Consider the following 19,690-nt stretch of genomic DNA (forward strand, 5'->3'; position numbering starts at 1 on the left):
TTGTACAGATGCAGCTTTCACATCCGCTTCTGTTAAAATGTGTGAGAAACTTTTCTGCCTTGATTTCATAACTGACCATCCGACAACAAACACAAGAGAAAGTCGATATGTGGCTGATGGGGTTAGGCCGGGCACGTTCAGGTTCTGGCACATGGAGGTGAATAAGCAGTTAAGACCTGAAGGAGGCACCATATTGAGATTTCAGTCAAAAACAAGAAGCAGAGACAACGTAACAAGTATCTCACATGAGGCTATGCAGTAGCTGACATTTATTTCAGCCTTCATTACCCACAAAAGCTCAGACTTGTTTACAATCATGTCATTCATATCGACAAGCTACACTTTGTGATGACATGCATATTTGTCATCATGTTAAGATGTAAAATAAAAATACACAGGGCCAACCTATTTGTTCTGATTTTTGCACACAGCTATGCGATATGCTGAGTGATATCTACAAGCTCAGAGAGTAGAAAGGAACAAGAGAGGTTCTCAAATCCTCAAAGCAGACCTACTGTAACTGCACTGACTCACCTCACAACTGTGTCAACAAGGAAAGAAAAACTAAGGATATTCTAAATGTTTTAGAATAGGTCAACTTAAACCAATGTATGTAATCCTACCCTTTAGGTACAGCCCTCTGTTGGATTCTCTATGGACACATACAACACCCTACATTTTCAGATGATGAGAGCTTTTTCTTTCAGTCATAATGTCAGACCAGTCCCTTGAAAACCTAATTGCATTAGGAATCTCTCTTTCCTCTCCTTATAAGTGATACTAAAGCAGATACTGGAGTAAAGCAACTGCTGCCATCCAGTGGATATTACGCAGTACTGAAAACATATTGCAAGGACATACGCCTTCACAGGGAAAGCTAAACCAGTGTAGCAAAAGAGGTGTGGATATGGAAGCAGCAAACCTGTTCAACTAGGCCACCAAAGACAGGCAGTTAGTAGTTATTACCTTCCTCCACACAGCACATTGAGACTCTTTCCCTGGTAAATCAGAAGCAGATTGTGCCATTCTGTGTTTTGTCCGATTTTTGGTTCAGAAGGATTGCATTGACAAAGCAAATCTTGTCAAGAAGTTATATATGGTCATGTGTTTTACTGCACCCAGGTCAACCATGCCTTAAATATGTGAGAGCTCTTCCAAATACCTGGTAACACTGACAAGAAACTCAGCAAAGTATGCAGAGTATGCATTTCATTTATCAAAGTCAACTGTCAGGACGGCCTTGATCCCGAGAATCTTACCCTGAGTCGCACGCAGCCTCTTCTGGATCCTCGCATCATCTTGTCCTTTGACTGTAAACCAACACCAGAACACATAGGGGATTAATACAGTCAGAATACAGAATGCAGGAAATGGTACTAGACACTGACAAAAATATGCTTAAATCTGACGTAGATGGTGCAGGAGGAAATTAATTTACCAGGCCTATTTCACTGAGGATAATTTGACATGTCATAGCAGAAAGAAGCACAGTTGTTACTCATAAAATGAATGATGGCTGAATTCCCATTTAGCTGCTTCAGTTTCAGGGTCCTGGTATTGTGCACACTGCCTCACTGGCACACTGTCACTTAGTTTACTAGGACACATGAATAGAACAGAGCCATCGTTAATGTTATTAGTAACACCTGTGCTTTTTCTACTATGACAAGTCAAAACGTCTGCTGTGGAAAAGGATCAAAAAGATACCATGCACGTCCGCTGCTTACAGCTCGTTTTGTTAAGTTAGGAACATTTAAAAAAAAAAAAAATCAGTTTGTGGAGATTGTATAATAGGCTCTCTCCATATTATGTACAAGGCTAAGTGTAAATAAAGAACCGTACATAGTCAGGTTGTCCTCTTTGTCATAACACTAGTAATATCAATGAGAAATTTCAACTAACGATATTCCAAAAGTCTCCGCTTTTAATAAGAGTTAAGAGAAGACTCTTCCCCCTAACTCATGTTTTGTTCTGTAGCCGAGTTTTGAAATATATTATAAAATAATGGTTGAGAAAATATGGACTAAAAATCACACACTTGATGAAAGGCAAACGAGACCACTGACATCATATCACCTGAACTCAATTCCGATTCAAGCTACAATTTAATTTACTGTTACTGCATCGTAATTCACTGAAATTGAAATTCAGTTTTTCTCCTCTTTAGCTGACTCAACTGAAAATTTACATTCATTTTCTTTAGACTGGGGCTACAACTAACTTATTTTTATTGTCTAATAATCTGCTTACTATTTTCTCGATTAAAAATATTATCTACAAAATGGCACAATCACAATATCCCAAGACAGAACATGACATATTCAAATTGCTTGTTTTGTCCGACTTATACTGCAAAATTCAAAGATATTAATTTACATACGTTTAGTTACTATTGGCTTCCATAAGAATGTTCACCCAACTTTTGGCATATTCAACTGTTTTACTGATGACAATTAATCATAATGTAAGTGAGAGGAAAAGCAGCAAATCTACACATTTGAGAAGCTGAAACCAGCAAATGCTTGGCATTTTTACATGGAATATGACTCAAATGACCAATCGATTATCAATATAATTGCTGATTTTCTGTCAATCCACTTATCAACGCATAGTTTCAACTCTAAGTGAGATACAGTATGAAACTGCTACTGGACTCCCATTTGTTCTGCTTTGACTTTAAAATCTACACATATGAGTCTCTGTGGGTCTTTGGTGTGAAATGTACAGTAACTATAGCGTTACTTCAGTCAGGGCTAAGGCTAGTGCCTGGTAGTCAAGAGTTACTGAAGAACTGCTACTGACTACTAAACGAATAAAAAACGATCTGACGACTCAGTGAACTTAAGTTAACTGACATCAACAGAGTCTCTTGCCTGCTTTACTCTCGACATTACAAATCACAGTAACGTTACAGTAAACCAAACACCTAAGCAACGAGCAGCCACTCTGTCTCCTCCCGCGGTGGATTGTTAGCTATTTAGCTAGTGAACCAGTGAGTGTCCGGCTCTTATTTTACCACCGGAGACAAATGTCACCTCGCCGACATACATGATTATGCCTCTCTTTCGCCCAATGCTGTTAAATAGTCACAATAAAATGTTGACCTGTTTGTGTATTTCTGCTTTTAGCTTTGCAAAGCTAGCTGCATTAGCGGAAGTGTGGAGAAAACGGCGAGACTCGATTCGTCGGCTTGTGTAGAGGGACCATTGCTACTGGTCAATGATCGGATCTGTCACCAGGGAGATTCGCCTCTTTACGCCAGTTGAGACTCCCAACTCCTGACAAACACAAGGCCCTTCTCCCACTCGGGTTTGACTACCAGCGGCAACTTAAACCTTATGTAACCTATTGAGCAGATCAGTTTAGCAATTACAAACCGTGGGAATGAACGTACCGTGTAGTATGACAGCAAGCCGGCATTGTAGTCCAGAACAAACCAACGATACTGCCAACCTTTCATGACGTTAGTCCACTTGCTTAGCGGCCCCTCCATGATGGACGCCATCTTTACAATCGGCTACGGATTTGGGAGGAGTCGGATATGGTGTGGGCAGACGTCAGGGTTAGGATGCTGCTGGTGAAAAGGATGGTGGTGGTGATGAAAGAAATGCGCCCCATATTACCCTTTGTATGTATTCAGTGACAGAAGATTATTCAGATTATTCAGAATAAAAGTAGCATTACCCAATTAAAATAAAGTTAAATTCCAGCATTCAAAATCTTACTGAAATAAAAGTGGAGAAGCAACAGCAACAAAATGTACTTGAAGTGTCAAAGTAAAAGAAAAAACCAACGTCAGTGTTATACTCTTATATTATTGGATCATCATTATTGATGAAACAAGTAAGAAGTACTTTAATGTTGTAGTCTGCCAGGTTGTGTATATTTTGTCTCGTGTATGAAGAATAATACATCATCTTTTAATTCATGTACAACTTGTTTTGTATTTGAATTCTTCATCTGAAAAGTGACTAGTACAGCTACAGCTGCTACAGCTGTGAATAAAATGTAGTGGATGAAAATAAAATTAAAAAAAGTACGTTTCCCTCTGAAATGTTGCGGCGTAGAAGTGTAAAGTAACTTCAAATGGAAATATTCAAGTAAAATAATTGAGTAAATTATTTTAAAAACTTTATGAACTTTATTTTCTATCACTAGATGTATGAGCTGCAGTCAACCGCCCCTCCCATTATTACGTACTTTGTATTTGTAAACATACTTTATGTTGAGGATTTCTCTATAAATGTATTAACCACTGAGACCCTAACACTCCTACAACTATGTCCCCTTTAATAACTTATATCGGTGGGAGAAAAAAAAGTTTAGTACATTAGTCAAACGAAAGAAAATGAATCAGGAACAGATTTGTTAATTGATTAATTATTGATTGATGATTTTGAAAGCAAAATGCCCCCCAAAAAACATCAACACAAAACAAACAAAAAACTGTAGTTTCAGATTCTCAAAAATGAATATGTGCCATTTTCTTCTGAATTGAATGCCTTTTGGGTTTTAACCGTTGATTAGACAAGACAAATAAAACAAATTTGAATATGTCTTGAGCTCTGGGAAATGATGAGCATTGTCACTGTTTTCTGTCATTTAAAAGACCAAATATTTAAAAAAATTTATAGTAAAGTTGATTTTAAAATGACTTTTCATTTATTTATGAAACCATCTTTTATATTGCATCTCATATTTAATTTGTTTCCTGATTTAACATCTACAATTATCATTTTATTTATATTTGATTTAAAGACAGCCCTCATTGTGTTGACTCCTCACACATAACTGACCATCCTGACAAAGTGTCTGAGGCTGAAGAGGCTGTGCCTTTGCTCTTGAGTCAAAAAACACTAATTTCAATCATGAATATTTATGTAAAATTGATAAAACTATTAAAGGCACCTCAACAACCAACATCAAAACAGTATTCATCAATATCTTTATTATTTACAATAGGCTTAACACTGATAAGCAGAACTTCACAGTAATATAACGTGAGCTTTAAATAAAAAAAAAAAACACAAAAAAACAAACAAAAAAAAAAACACAAAATATATATTTTGTACAATAAAAAAGTTAATGTTAACATCTCTGCCATTTTTCATCCCTGTTTAGATTCACATATTCCATTATGGTGTGTTTGTGTGTGTGTTTGTGTGTCGGTTTACATTGCACTCGTACAACTGAAGAAGTGGCCTTTGGTATAATGATGTAGACGTTCTCCAGAGCTGCTCTCCAAAACAGGGAGACAGAAGGGGAAAAAAACAGATGTACAGAATAAATGCAGGCAACATAAATAAAGACAATGCAGAAGACTGATATGAGTATGAGAAGAAATGTTGTGGTAAAAATGTGAAACAACATCAGTTTAGATATCAGGTTTGAGGGTGTGGGGTGGATCACCATTGGTACCTAATCAATTCACTGACACTAAAAAGCATTGATTGAATCTTTATATGTTTTATTTCTTTAAAAAAAAAAAAGCATCCAGGCTGGAAATGTGTTTGATTCTGGAAGATCACATTTTTTCTTTCACTCCTTGATAAGGCTTTTTTGGGAAACCTGTTCCACAGAGATGCACTAAAAAAAAAAAATCAATAGAAACCCAACAGGCAAATAGACCAGACTGTTGCTAGGCAATTACAGAGAAAAATGTTTCAGATGAAACTTTTGACATGATCAGATTACGAGACAACAGAGCAGCTTGGATTTAGTGCAGCAGGCTCGTGTGTTGTTTGTTCAAGAGGAACCCTAAACATATATGGCTGCACTAACAGTGTTAATGGCCACTAATAAATGGCCAAATACAAAGTTGAAACAAAGTGCACCTTTTGGTTTCAAGTTTGGATATGACCGTTAACCTCCATATGACAGAAATGCATAATGTAGTGATAACCTACCACAATTTCATGGCAAAGAAAAGCTAACACATGAATGTTTTAATGATGGACTTAAACATTGCCACTTGTGATTTCTTGCAGTGTACATAAATTATTTGTGACTGTATATAAATTATTTGTTCACAAAAAGGCACCAAGAATCATGAGCACAACAATGATGGCATTCAGTTCGTCTCAAAGCATCCTGTTTGGCAAGAAATGGGAATATTTTCCTGACACACAGTCACATGAAATGATCACATGAAATGCACAACAAAACAAGTTGACAAGAAGTTTTACTTGGCAATCCATCAAGTGTAATTAACGGACATTTTGAAAGTGTTATGGACCTGCAGTGTCAGATTACAATTTGTAATATTCAGACGCAACGTGTCAATGAGCCAATGTGTCTTATCCAGGCTTATCTTATCCAGTGTAAATTAAGATGTGAGCCAAAGCGAAACAAAGAAAATAAAAATATCTGTGAGTTGTGTGTGCGCTGTACACAGTTTTGTTTGTGCTCAAAAAACAGAGCAGCTGTTTCTGGACTTTAGTGTGACCAAAATTAGAACTATGGGCCAATAAACTGTAAAAATAATAATAATAAATAAAGAAAAATGGCACCTTAAGAGATTAGAGTCATGCAGATGAACATTGGACCGGGTTCAGAACAGAAGAATAATACATTCATAAAGCAGATATTCAGATCTGGGTGGATGGGCCTCAGTCTTGCAATAGATCTCTACAGTCAAAAACATTGCTCTTTATGCTGGGACCACACATAAATCTTTTGTTTCCTGGATATGAAATAAATCAAATATTTACATAACTCTTTTCTCAAAATAGGTCTGTGCTTTTAATTAAAAAAAAGAAAAAAGAAAAAAAAAAGAATAATTTAAAATTCAAGTTCATACATAGACATTCTAAAAAGCATTTTTCTTTGAACCAAATAATGTACAAATCGCTCATGTGCTGAAGACATACTGCAGTTTGTTTGCTGAGAGATCAGTACTGTGAGATTAGTGTAAAGTAGGTCTCTGCATTTTCGTAGTGTTCATACATTGAAGAATTTGAGGCACTGAGGCCACGACAAGGCTACAGGGAATCCAGCACTGTCCATACTTGGAAGGACACTTATAGAAACACTGTCCCAGTTCACCTGCTCATGTGCTACCCTGTGCTCTCCCTCTCCTCACTCCACTCTTTTATGCTCCGTCATACAAGGAAGAAATGTAGTGTGCAAGGATAACTGGACATAAATATTGAAATGCTTTAGGGGACTGGGGATTTTCCCCATTTATGTGGCACTGTGTTAAAGTGTGAACATCAGTCACGTCACTGAAGCAAAGACAAAATGCTGTGCATATGATAAGATGCCCCACATTCACTCATTTATGCAATATTTCAGTATTGTGGGGAACAGACAAAATAGATTCATATAAATCTTTTCTTGTCTTTTTAGATTTGATAAGCCTGTATTTGGTATTACTGAAACGTAAACTTGACGTTTCACTTGAGCTTATTTACATGCTTGTCAAATGAACACAAGTCTCAATGCTGTAAGTGATCCCTTCAATAGCTTTCAATGGTCTCACCTTGTGGGAATGTCACTGTCAACACAGCTGATTATTCTCTAAAGATTATTCTCAAAAACAAGACTTTAATCAAATACCAAAAAAAAGCAGTTTTGGGGAGATTTACTCTTTTATCACAATTGTCCAACTACTGAAATATACTGCCTGTCAGTTGCAATCTATGCAATAAAATCAAAATAAACATCTGCACACAAAATAAAAGTGTCAAATTGAGACCCCAAATGGCTTTAAAAAATGGCTTATGGTCACTAAATTTCCCAGACACTGAGTGGAAAACTCATGAATCACAAATTTGTGAAACACTGTTGAGCTTTAGTCAGGGAAAACAGTTGTCTAGTATTCTTGGTAAGGCTGGGCACAACCACCATCACTCTCACTCAGTAATGTGACAGACCGACAGATAAGCAGAGGGAGCCTTACCTAGTCTCTGGGCTGGCTACACACAGCTGATACACTCGACATTCATTTAACAAAGAGGCCGTGGTGGAGATTTGCGGCAAAACATTTCATGGTGTGACTTAAACCACATTTAGTTTGGTATAAACATTTCTCAATATGTACAGGTCAGAGCAAATTAGTGTCCACACTGGCATTTTATGAAACTGTTGTTTGTAAACAATAAAAAGATTACACTTTGTAGAGATTTCTCTGAGGTACTTTAGAGATTCATCTCATTTCGTCCCCCAAAAAGCTGTCAATAGAACCAGAAACATAAAAAAAGGGAATATAAGCGATCTGTTGGGTAGTTAGGGGTGACCGTTGGTGTCGTCACAGTGGCTACCTCTGTACTACGTCACTAATCTCTTTAATACAGCTGTGCAGGTTGTCCAGTACAGTGTTGGGCCCCATATTGCTCAGTCCTCCTCCCGAAGACGAGGCCCTCAGTTCCTGCAGGCTGAGCTCCAGCTTCCCCACTGCCTCTCGGAAGGCAAATTTGTTCCTCATCTGAGGGATGCAGTCCACATAACCTGAGCAGTAGTCTAGCAGCTGGTGGCCAGCGTCCAGCACCTGGCTGCTGGAGGGGCTTTCGGAGCTGGCGTGGAGGGCGCTGCTCAGGCACTCAGCGCACTCCAGCAGGGCCTCACGGCTTACCCGCTCCAGAGGTACCCTCTCCGCCTGCTGCCTGGTTCGCCGCAGTGCCACTTTGGAACTGGCAGATGGTGCTGTGTGTGAGGACGAGGCAGTGGTGGTTGCTCCGTTGGCCATTTTGGTGGGAGTCGTGTTGGTGGTGGCAGAAGAAGAGGAAAAGGAGGAGGAAGATCCAGGAGGCACTTGTGGTGGTGGCACAGACGGTCTGCCCGTCGTCGCTCCTCCTGACATTCGGCCTGACCTGTGACCTTTTAACGTGTCTCCGTTCACTTCCACGGGTGCGCCTCCTACTTGCTCCTCTCCATCACCGCTGTAGGAGTGTTGCAGGCTGCGCAGAGTGGGAGGTGGAGGAGGAGCACACTTGGGTTTTACAAGTCGCGGCCTGTCCCGGTCTGCTTGGTGCTCAGACAGCAGTTTGAAGCGGTTCCCCTGAGAGTCTAGCCCGACTAGGTGCACGTCAGCTGGGCTGTGCTTCAGCGTGGGGGAGATCAGGACTGGAACTTTGTGGTTGTGAGTTGGTGCAGCTGAGGAAGCACTCGAACTAGAAGTCTTAGAGGGAGAGGACCAACTCTGCTGCCTGTCCAGCCCCCCCCCACTCTCCTCTCTACTCTCCCTGACCCGGGAGAGACTGTCCGATTCCCCCACCTCCCCCCCTACTCCTGGTGCCCTCACCCCTACAGCAGTGCCCCGGGGTAGTAGCTTGGCTTTGGGCCTTTCCCTGATCTGTGCGGTCCCCTCATCCATCCTTCTCAGCAGAGTTTCTGAGGGCCGTGCAGCCCCATTCTCTGGCTGGGAGGTTGTGGAGGCAGTCCTCTCCAGAGGGGGTTTAGCACTGCGGTTCCTGGGTAAAGTTAGAGCCATGCGCTCCAGATCTGGCAGCCCAGCTGACATAGAGGAGGTAGAATTGGACCTAGGGAAGGGTTTAGGCCCTCCAACTATACTTCCACCGTCCTCTGAAGAGGTCGTCTTTCCTGTCCGTAGCCCCAGGGTCTTTTTAATGAGTCTAGGCGTAAAAAAACCTGCCAAACCACCCCAACTGCTGCCACCAGTCACCTGTGAACCAAGGCCTCCACTAGAGGGTTTCTGTCCGAAAGCAGCCCCACAACAGCGTGACTGAGTCTGGGTGGGTTCCCCGTGGGAGTGGGAAGGAGAGGCAGAGAAGCCCCCTAAACTGTCAGACTGGGGCAAAGGAGGAGGAGCACTGAAATCAGCAGTGGGTTCATATTTCTTGTGAGGCTGTGTCTCCATCTCCCGGAAAGAGCTGCTCCTCTTGGGTGGCGTTGGAAGGTTCTGTTGGAGCTGGGAGGATGGTGAGGATGAAGAAGAAGAGGAAGATTTCTTCTTTATGAAGGAACTAAAAAAGCCAGTCTTGCGGTCTCGTGTAAATGTGCCCATATCCTGTGCATCCTCTAAAAGGCTGCTGGGAGATTTATCTCGTGGCTGCTGTTTTCTGGGCAGAGCAGGAGAGCTGCCTGATCGGCCATCGCCTCCCAGCAAAGAAGCCCAGCCTGGAAAGAGCAGAGAGGAATGGATTAAAACACTAAAGCCATCTTTGATTTAAGGTTGCTTAATATCTTGCAAAAAAAAAAAAAGGACATGACAGACGTTGTTCTGAATTCTTTTAGCTCCCTTGCCTGTACTTTAATGTCCTGCATTCTATCAGATAGCTCTGTGATGTTGTAATAAGACGGGACTATTCCCTTTCTCCTTAAAAGCTGTTTTTTGCTCCTTGGGGACTCATGAGTAAGGAAAAAGCATTTCAGGAAAGGAGATGGAAAGTTTTAAGGCCATGCCTGTCATGCACGTGCACACGCTAATTCAATGATTTACAAGTTGCTCTTGTAAAAGACGGGATGATGAATACACCTCTGGGACTTGATGATAACAGGAGCCACTCAGAAACAGCCCAGCCTCCTGATACTTGGAAGGCTGTTGTGTAACTTTGCTGCTAAGCCCATAAATAAATAGAGAATGGCGCACAAATTTCACCAACCAGACAATGGAGTTGGAGATAATGAAGGAGAAAACTGAAAAATAACAGTCAATTATATCCATCACAGTTCTGAAGTGAATAGGAGCACATAGAGTAGCAAGCAAGTAGACAATAAACTCCTCACCAATAATGTGCATTTATATATAAATGTATACAAACAAGAAATATTCATAAAAACACTGTTGTAACTGGTAATGGTTTTCACTTTTATCCAAAGAGCTTTACAATTTGCTTCTCATTCAATAACCGACACACAGACACACGAACTGGGGACAGAGCCGCCAACCCTGTGATTAGTGTATGACCTACTCTACAGCCATTATACATGGAAAGAAAAATACATATAGGTTGTGGTTTTAATTGTCAATTATTTTGCACACTTTTATGTACAATTTAGGACAATCGATGGAGACACAGTTTTCATTCTTTTCTTTACAAGTCTTGTGCCCGTGTGAACTGGATTTATGATTTGATGAACGTTACTGTTCCTTTTAAGGGTGAATACTTAAGGGTGGTTATGGAAGAAAACATACAAGATGAACTAAATGGCCACAATGACAAAACAGACCAAGACAAAAACAAAGGACAGACTGTCTTCTTTACATAAACACACACATCCTGAGAGCCCTCCAAACTCACAAATGAACAAGATTTTATTTTCAACATTAAACAAATAAATATGTAATAACTTAAACAAGACAAAGACAAACAATTGACAATATGATGGGAATTTAATATTAGGGTTAGAAAATATTAATACATGGTCTTGATTCTTTTTGATAACTCACATCACAGGTAACAGACACTTGTCAAATGTATATGTGTCAGAGACGAGGGACGATGGTTCAGTTGAACATGGAGATGACTCGTTATACTTGGGAGTGTTCGAGATTGACTCGGAGTGACCACCTGGATCACATTTAAAATGCTGGAGGAAACTGAAACCACTTAATGCTAAAATGTTGCTTTTCTTTAATCAACGGTGCATGGATTAGTGTATCCTGTCAGCAAAACTAATTTAGACAGGAAAATAAAGTAACTAGAAAAGTCTTGACTCAGTTTACTATGATCTTCTTTGGTGATAATGGAGGACAAGGGACTGTTATATTGAGTGTGGTGGCAGTCTCACATAGTATATAGTGATAGTAATAGTATCTATAATGGTATCTTTCGCCATTATCCCTCAGTACTACACGATGTTGGGAAAGTTGGCACATATTTCAGTATTTCTAGATCTTTTAATTGTTGCAGGATTATTCTAAGGTTCTATTATAGTTTTGTTTTACTTTTATCTTTTAAATCTTTTAAATGGTGTGGGATGACACGGACATGTATGCTTAAGTTTCATAGATGAATAACTTGAACTTAGAACCTTAGAAATCAAATACTTTTGATTTTGATGTTGAAACACTGTTGTAATTCTGGGCCAATGTAGGGACACTGTCAGGCTGTGCTTGCAGAACTGCTGTGAGACAGCACTGGTCAACTGACAGGCGGTCAGTTGTTAAGGAAAATGACTGCTCTTCTCCTCAGACGACGGGCTTGGCGACGCTGCAGATGACTCTCTGAAGTGGTGTCCTCAGGCATACCTGCAGAATCATAATGTCGTGCACGTGACTGGTTGGTAGTAAGGTAGGGATGCCCGGCTGTACCTGAGTGGCTGTGCGTGCCGTGGTCAGTGCGCCCGTCCAGTCCACCCTCGATGTTTTCCTTGTTTTCTGTGTGCTTGTGGAGTGTGCGAGATTTGGAGGGCAAAAGGGGCATGTCATGACTGAAAGAATGCAATGGTCCGCAGTGACCAGAGGAGGCCGTCTTGCAGAGCTCCTCTGCTACCTCTGTAATGTACAAAGAAGAAAACACTCAGTTGACAGGCAGCCTTTACCAAAATCCAACACACTGTATGTACTGTACGCTTGCAGAACAAATTTGTAAAGTGTAATGTTTGTTGTTAAACTATCTGCCCCGCTTCTAGCTTACCACTTGTTTCATCTTTCTTGCTTTCTTGCCAATTTTGTATACTTGACTACACTTTTAAGTTCTCTAAGCTGAACAGGCAGTTGACTTGCCTTCAAAAGTGTAAAAGCCAACAGTCTGAATGAGATACAGATTTGAATGTTCGGCCTAAAGACTGCAGCTACTACGAATAACAGTTAAACTCCATGAGAACTGAGAATAAGCTACATGTTACTGTACCTTCAGAGATGCTGGAGTCATGAAACATGGTTTCGAAGGCTTGGTGGATCTCTGCAAACGAAGGCCTGTCTAATGGGCTCCACTGCCAGCCTTTTGGGGAGACACAGACAAAAAGAGATATCACTACAAGGAAATGCTATATTTGACAACTACATGTGAATTTAAATGGATTTTAAAGTAATCCAGTTACAAATCCAACATTGCTTTCACAGACCTTGTGAAAGAAATGTTTTTGTGTAAAATCAGGACACTGAGCTTTAAGTCAGTATGGAAGGGAGTTCAGTGAAGTGTGACATGACAAAGGTCTGACAGAAATGTAAGAAAGATGAATGGACAACCGCAGCTGTCAACCTCTATTCACGTCTTCCCAGTGCAGTGCAAGCACTTGGTAAATAAGTAAGAAGTAGGCCAGCCTACTTACATGCTCTCATGAGTTCATAGACTTTTGGTGGACATCCTTCAGGCTGTTCCATGCGGTATCCTTTCTCCAGGAGGTCATAGACCTGAGACAGGTCGATGCCTGGGTACGGAGACATGCCGTATGTGGCAATTTCCCACAGCAGCACCCCAAATGCTGTAAGGAAGAAAGTTTCAGAGGATCAAACATTAGGACAACAGAAATTAGGTACAAAAGAGAAAAATCAACACTTAGTATGACTGTATGAACATGTATTGCTCACCCCAGACATCAGACTTGATGGAGAAGGTGTTGTATGCAAGACTCTCAGGTGCGGTCCATTTAATGGGGAATTTGGCCCCAGCGTGGGCAGTGTAGGTGTCACCAGTCATCAACCTGCTCAAGCCGAAGTCTGCAACCTTCACAACATGATTCTCGCCGACCAGGCAGTTCCTCGCTGCAAGATCCCTGAGGGATGAGGCAAGGAGGAGAGAGGAAGATGGGGAGAAAAGGAGAAATTAGTCTTTCACATATGTGGACTAATACAAGGAGATGAATGGAGAAGAATACAAGTGTGCATATACACATACTGACATAGTTAGACCATCCCCTTACCTGTGTATGAAGTTCTTCTTTTCCAGGTATTCCATGGCAGAGGAGATCTGTGTGGCCATGTAGAGCAGGACCACAGCGTTCACCTCCTCTTTGTCACACTCTCTCAAGTAGTCCAGTAGGTTGCCGTGTGGCATGTACTCAGTCACGATATAAAATGGAGGTTCCAATGTACACACACCTGCCAAAGGCCAGCAAAAGTGCAATTTTAGGAGGGAAAAATGCGTTCAAATAGAAAATATGAGTAAAATTGGGTTTTAATGGGCACAGCAACAATTCATACATAAAATGAAAAAAACAAGTTCAACAATAAAATACAATACCTAGTAGCTGAACGAGGTTCGGATGTTTAACCTCCTTCATAACTGCTGCTTCTTTCAGAAATTCTTCAACTTCCATGGTGTCCTCCTGTCATTGTAGAAACGGAAAGAAACACAAAAAGAAAAGAAAGTTAAAAAAAACTAAAAAAAATGTAACACAGTATCTATAGTAATAATCACATGTAATACCAAAGTCCACCTGCAGGTGGTGATCTGTAACTATTGTTTTGCCCAGGCCCCATTATTTAATGCTGCAAAGGTTCTGTTAAAATATCCATCCAACCATCTACTGTAAAGTTCAGAGAAATCAAATGATGATATAAAAAAGGGCTTACTGACCTTGAGTGTTTTGACAGCCACCGTGAGGTTGTACTTTTTCCACACTCCCACGTACACCTCCCCATACTGGCCTCCTCCCAGCTTGTGCTTCATGGTGATGTCTGTGCGCTCCATCTCCCACTTGTCATGGATGGGTGACACACCGTACACTGTGGGCTTGTTACATTTGGGTGCTGGGTAGTGCAATGTGGTGACCAGGCCATCGGCGACAGTGGAGTGGTGGTGGACCAGCTCGGCCAGGGTGGCAAAACGGCTCTCAGAAGTCACATACACCTGAGGGGGGAGGAAGCACGGGGGTGGACAAAGACAGAGGTAAAAAGAAGATAAATTCTGGTGAAGTCCAAACACCAACACTCTAATACTGATAACCGTGCAGCTATACAAAACAAAACTTTAGCCAGCCAATTCAACACCATCAAACTGCATGTGTCTACCTTTCCATCAGAGGCTGTGTTGATCCGGTAGTGGTAGACTCTCCCCTCATAGCGCAGAGATATGGACAACTGTCCGGGGCTGCTCTCGCTTTCCCGGACTAGAAAACTCCCGTTGATGAGGGATGAGAGCAGGTACTCTGCAGCGCTGCGAGACACGGGCCCGTGGTACCAGCTATGCTTCTCCAGACTGTTGACTGGTGTGATGTAGTTGGAGGGCACCCAACCCTGGCCGTTCTTGGAGCGCACTTCACTCCACTCTCCATTCTGGTTGTAGCCCAGCACACGCAGCTTCTCACCTGGACACAAGAGGGGAAACTTTTGAGAACAGATCAAATAGTGGCAGAATGGCCTGGTGGTAACAAAGACTTGACACTTGACAAAGTGTCCCTTCAAATGTAGACAGCTAATGAGTAGCTGACAGCTAATCAGTAGCTGAATGAATTCACAAGCCAAAAGACAAACACTTAAAAGTTAAACAAGAAAATGAAATGTCTTGATTCTGATTACAAGATTTCATTCATTCAAATTCTCTTTAAATTCAGACACATCATGGAACAAAACCTTCTCATTACGTCACCATGCTGGTCGTAATGCCTTGATATCAGGTCTCATAAAAGTAAGAAGAGTCATGGATACGACATGCCTCTCATTGAAACTACATCAAAAGCAATGGAACAATAATAGGGTTGGGCAAACTGCATATCTGTCATAGAAGGCTCGGCAAAACCAGGCATGTAGCAACTTGGTCTGTTGTCTCTATCTGTCTGTCTCTGACGTCAGTGCAGGAGACATGAGAGAGCGGAGAGGCTGATGTGTTGGAGACTGGAGGAGGGAGGGATGCATCAGTACAACAAACAACACTGAATGGAGAAGTGATCAGCAAGTTGGATGGAGGATTAGAGAAACGGAAAAGGGGAAGAAAGAGAAGACAGAGGACAGTGGCAGGATGTGAGTGATGGTCTGGCAGAGAGCAGACGTTTAGCCTGCTAGCGGTGGGATCTCTGTAGTTCTACCACACATCGTCTACACTGTCTTTTCTTCCCGTCTACATCTTCTTGGATGTAGAAATAAACAGTACAAATACACTAATCACATTAAAAAGTAATGCCATGTATATATGCATGTATTTGATTGGCCAGTGCAGCATCTTGCCAGATGAAGCTACATTGCCGCAAAGTTGAGCCTGGTTTAACTTTTCTGTCAGAAGACTGAGCAATTTTAAAAAATCATCCCCGCTATGACGCCAGATTGGCCTTGCTGAAATGAATGAGAGGGCTGTGTTTTTTTTCTCAACAGGGCTAAAGTCAATCTGAATGTGGCCTATCATGAATCAGTCAAATAATACCTATAACTATGAGAAATAGCCACATAGTTTGTGTAACAGACTAACATTAAGCAGTCCAATACAGTCGAGTAGCCATTTAACTAACTGAGCTAAGTCCAGTCAGTAAGACAACCACGGCCCACCAACATGTAACCACTAACCAGAGCTGCAGGTCGAGCTCTTAGAACTTAACACACTATGCCAGCAATCCACAGAGCTACATTAAACAGACATGGTTATCCACATCCAGCCCACCAATCCACCAGTCTCCTCTGTGTCTGTCGTCTGTGTCTCTAAGTTTTGTGGGAGTGGAAACACTGACTGCCTCCCTCTCTCACACTGGGAGCCATGTGTGCCTGAAGCTGGGCTCTGGTCTGGCCTAGCCTGGTTTGGCCTGGCACAGAGAGGAGACAATGATTAGCCCCAGACGCGAGCCTGCTAAGTCCCTCTCTGTGATCAGCCTCTGCTCACTGTGCTCATCCACCTGTTATTATTACAGTCGAACAAATTCCATATTAACGCAGCATTAGAGGTATGCTGGGGTGTTTCCATGTGACACAGCAAAGAGTGGGACAGATAGGAAAAGTGCAGTGGAGCCTGGGAGAGCACATGTGCTTGCATGTGGGCAGGAATCTCAGATTCACTCCATGAGTCAGGGTCTAAACATCATTTCCATCCCAGGCAGCTGCCATGGAAGCCTTAAAACGATGGATAATTAACACACTCTGCCACGTTTAATGCTTTAGATCAGTTGGGGAGACAAGCTTGGCTGTCTCTGGATAATGTTATGAGGATATTTTAAGCTCATTACTCAGGGGAGAGCTTGTTGACCGGTTAACTGCTGCTGGTTGAGAGAGGAAGTTTGAAGAAAGAGTATGTGTAACAGAAAGAGGAATAAAGGTGAGGAAAATAGTGAAAATAATAAAGCATTTGGCTCATAGGTGGAGTAAAAGCATTAAATTATAGTTTGAAAAAGGGATGTGGTGTGTGTGTGGGTGGGTGGAGAACAAGAAAGTCATGGAAAGGTGAAATTACAGTTACTATTAGGTAAGCTCTGTTGACATACAACATTCCTCTGGCATAACTACACTTAACTACTCATAAAGAAATAATTCTAGGAGTTGCTGACCTGCCAATCACGGGCCTTGCCTGGAAGATTCAGTGATGACTACACAGGAAACGGGTAGCTACACATGTCAACAGTGCTTCTTAAGAAGGCGTGGTTGAGAACAATCAATGACATGGAAAAATCTCCTGGAGTAACATCACATTGCCAGGCAACAACTTTTGGTCCAATGCATGGAAACAGTGTACTCGAAGAATTTCACACAGTAGAATAGTTTGTTGCCATGACGCAGCTGATAGGTACATGACACATTCATTAATAAAGATTTGTGGCCAATGCAATTTTTCTACTGTCATCCTTTTTTTTTTAAACCAATGTCAATTGTCATTATTTACCTTTGGTAATGCTGAGCGTGTTGTCTCCGCTGGCGACAAAGTCATAAAGTGCAACGAAGAGGTTAGGGTCGCTCTCGGCAGCCCCCAGTAGGTTCTCCTTGGAGCTCCAGCGCACCGCCTCCGTCAGCGCCGCCGAGTCCAGGCCGAATGGCCGGTGGAGAGCTTCTGGACGGAGAGCAGGAGCAAGGGTCGGGGAGAGAGAAGATACAATATGAGACATGTAAACAAGCAACATCGTTCACACAGGTCAAGGGTGACAGTAAAGAATCATAATCAGTAATTACTTTATCAACACAAACTGATATTAACCAGCTGTCCGATTCCAGTTCTATCTTCAGACAAGCAGTAGTTGGATTGCAAGACTGATGCCCTCTAAACAAATGATAGATTTAATTTTCCATAATCCCTGGAGTCCATTTTGCCGGTTGTCTACCTGTCTGTCCAGGCTTAGTCCCGTGCTTGAACCCAGTGTGGCGCTGACGGCCGCTCAGAGCCGCCCACTCTTCCTCAAAACTGCTGCTTGCCTGCAGGCACCTCAAAAGCATTACTTTAACTAGTCCACTCTCTGAAGAGCACTGTTATCACTGACTACACACACAGACCTGCCGTGTCTAGCCCGAGCTAGGTAAGATCTGAGGTGGGACTGTTTTTGTGTGTGTGTATATACAGAGAGAAAAAGGGCGGAGCTACAACACCACAGGGATAGGAAAGATTCTCTCTACACAGGATGCAGTGATTGCCATAGCTACATAACACAACCACGGACACACAATTATGAACTTGTATATGCGTAGCCAATACGTTCTACACTCAACAGCTGCTGCCAAAGTCACTGCATGTCTGGACAGCTGCTGAGTGAGTGGGAGGAGGAGGGTGGTGAAATGGAGGGACAGAGAATGGAGAACAAGAACTTAAGTATAGGCAGCTTTAAAAGAGAAAAGCTATTACACAGAATGGTTTTCCTTCCGTGATTTTATTTCAGACAAATAGAAGAACTTCAAACATAAATAACAAAATCCAAAACAAGACTCACAATAAATCCTACATTTAAAAAGTATTCAGTTTTTGTTAAGAGTGTAGCAGAGAGGTCTTGAGGTAGCTCTATGGTTGTTTTGGAGGTTGTAGTTTATGGTATAGTTGTGTAGGATTGGCATTCTAATTAAAATTGACCATAGTTATGAGCTATTTATAGTTAATAGTGGCTCATCTTCACCTCCTCACACAATGGTATATTCTGACGTGACTTTGATCGTGACCGAGCCAGCGTCAAGCTGCAAAGTTCTGAGGTGGGAATCTGTCATGAAGGTGGTTGTGTCCTGCATAAACTTCATCAGAGCAAACGGACTTAAACACAGGCAGTTCCAAGCCTTTCTCTCCGAGCTAGAATCAGCCCACGGAGACGTGCTTTACCACACTGAAGTCCGCTGGTTAAGCCGGGGCAGAGTTTTGAAGCGTTTTTACGACCTGCTACCCGAAATCAATGCCTTTCTCCTGACAAAGGGAAAAACTGTCCCAGAGCTGATCGACACAGAATGGAAATGGGACCTCGCCTTTATTAACAGATGTGTCAGAAATTTTAAACGGCCTCAACTTGCAGCTCCAAGGCAAGGGAAAACTAATCTGACATGTATTCCCACATCAAAGTATTTGAGCTTAAACTAGCGCTGCTTATTGGACAGGTGCAAAAACAAGACTTCACCCATCTCCCTGCTACTCGAAGCCTCTCAGCTGAGAAACCGGCGGTCCCGTTCCCAACCGAGAAGTGCAAGGACGCACTGGAAACACTGAGGGCGGAGTTCGGTGTGCGGTTCCGTGAGGTTCATGTCCACGTTAAAGAAATCCGCACATTCCAGAACCCTTTTGCTGCCGACATTAACGACACCCTGCCTTCTCTTCAANACTTCACCCATCTCCCTGCTACTCGACGCCTCTCAGCTGAGAAACCGGCGGTCCCGTTCCCAACCGAGAAGTGCAAGGACGCACTGGAAACACTGAGGGCGGAGTTCGGTGTGCGGTTCCGTGAGGTTCATGTCCACGTTAAAGAAATC

General features: G+C 42.0%; 2 protein-coding genes across 5 annotated transcripts in view; both read right to left on the reverse strand.

The window, feature by feature from the left end:
• osbpl9 (oxysterol binding protein like 9) overlaps positions 1–3,512 on the reverse strand; it is a 31,287-nt gene extending 27,775 nt beyond the window's left edge. For both annotated transcript variants that reach the window (XM_022751875.1, XM_022751790.1), the window contains exons 1-2: positions 3,395–3,512; positions 1,260–1,310 (exon numbers count right to left, since the gene is read on the reverse strand). In XM_022751875.1, the coding sequence (XP_022607596.1) occupies positions 1,260–1,310; positions 3,395–3,505 (162 nt within the window). In that variant the 5' untranslated portion in view covers positions 3,506–3,512. The remainder of the gene's footprint in view (positions 1–1,259; positions 1,311–3,394) is intronic.
• A 1,535-nt stretch (positions 3,513–5,047) lies between these two features.
• The window catches only part of abl2 (ABL proto-oncogene 2, non-receptor tyrosine kinase), a 28,481-nt gene continuing 13,838 nt past the window's right edge, over positions 5,048–19,690 (reverse strand). The window contains exons 1-11 of one of the 3 annotated variants that reach the window (XM_022743464.1): positions 18,076–18,251; positions 17,643–17,804; positions 14,858–15,153; positions 14,424–14,696; positions 14,088–14,172; positions 13,768–13,945; positions 13,436–13,620; positions 13,177–13,329; positions 12,756–12,845; positions 12,215–12,397; positions 5,048–10,077 (exon numbers count right to left, since the gene is read on the reverse strand). In XM_022743464.1, coding sequence (XP_022599185.1) covers positions 8,258–10,077; positions 12,215–12,397; positions 12,756–12,845; positions 13,177–13,329; positions 13,436–13,620; positions 13,768–13,945; positions 14,088–14,172; positions 14,424–14,696; positions 14,858–15,153; positions 17,643–17,804; positions 18,076–18,187 — 3,537 coding nt within the window. In that variant the 5' untranslated portion in view covers positions 18,188–18,251 and the 3' untranslated portion in view covers positions 5,048–8,257. Of the gene's footprint in view, positions 10,078–12,214; positions 12,398–12,755; positions 12,846–13,176; positions 13,330–13,435; positions 13,621–13,767; positions 13,946–14,087; positions 14,173–14,423; positions 14,697–14,857; positions 15,154–17,642; positions 17,808–18,075; positions 18,252–19,690 lie in introns of those variants that run through there. The other 2 variants (XM_022743389.1, XM_022743307.1) reach the window with 2 other exon arrangements.

Source organism: Seriola dumerili, unplaced genomic scaffold, assembly GCF_002260705.1.
Source record: "Seriola dumerili isolate Sdu_G_001 unplaced genomic scaffold, Sdu_1.0 BDQW01000002.1, whole genome shotgun sequence".
Lineage (NCBI taxonomy): Eukaryota > Metazoa > Chordata > Actinopteri > Carangiformes > Carangidae > Seriola > Seriola dumerili.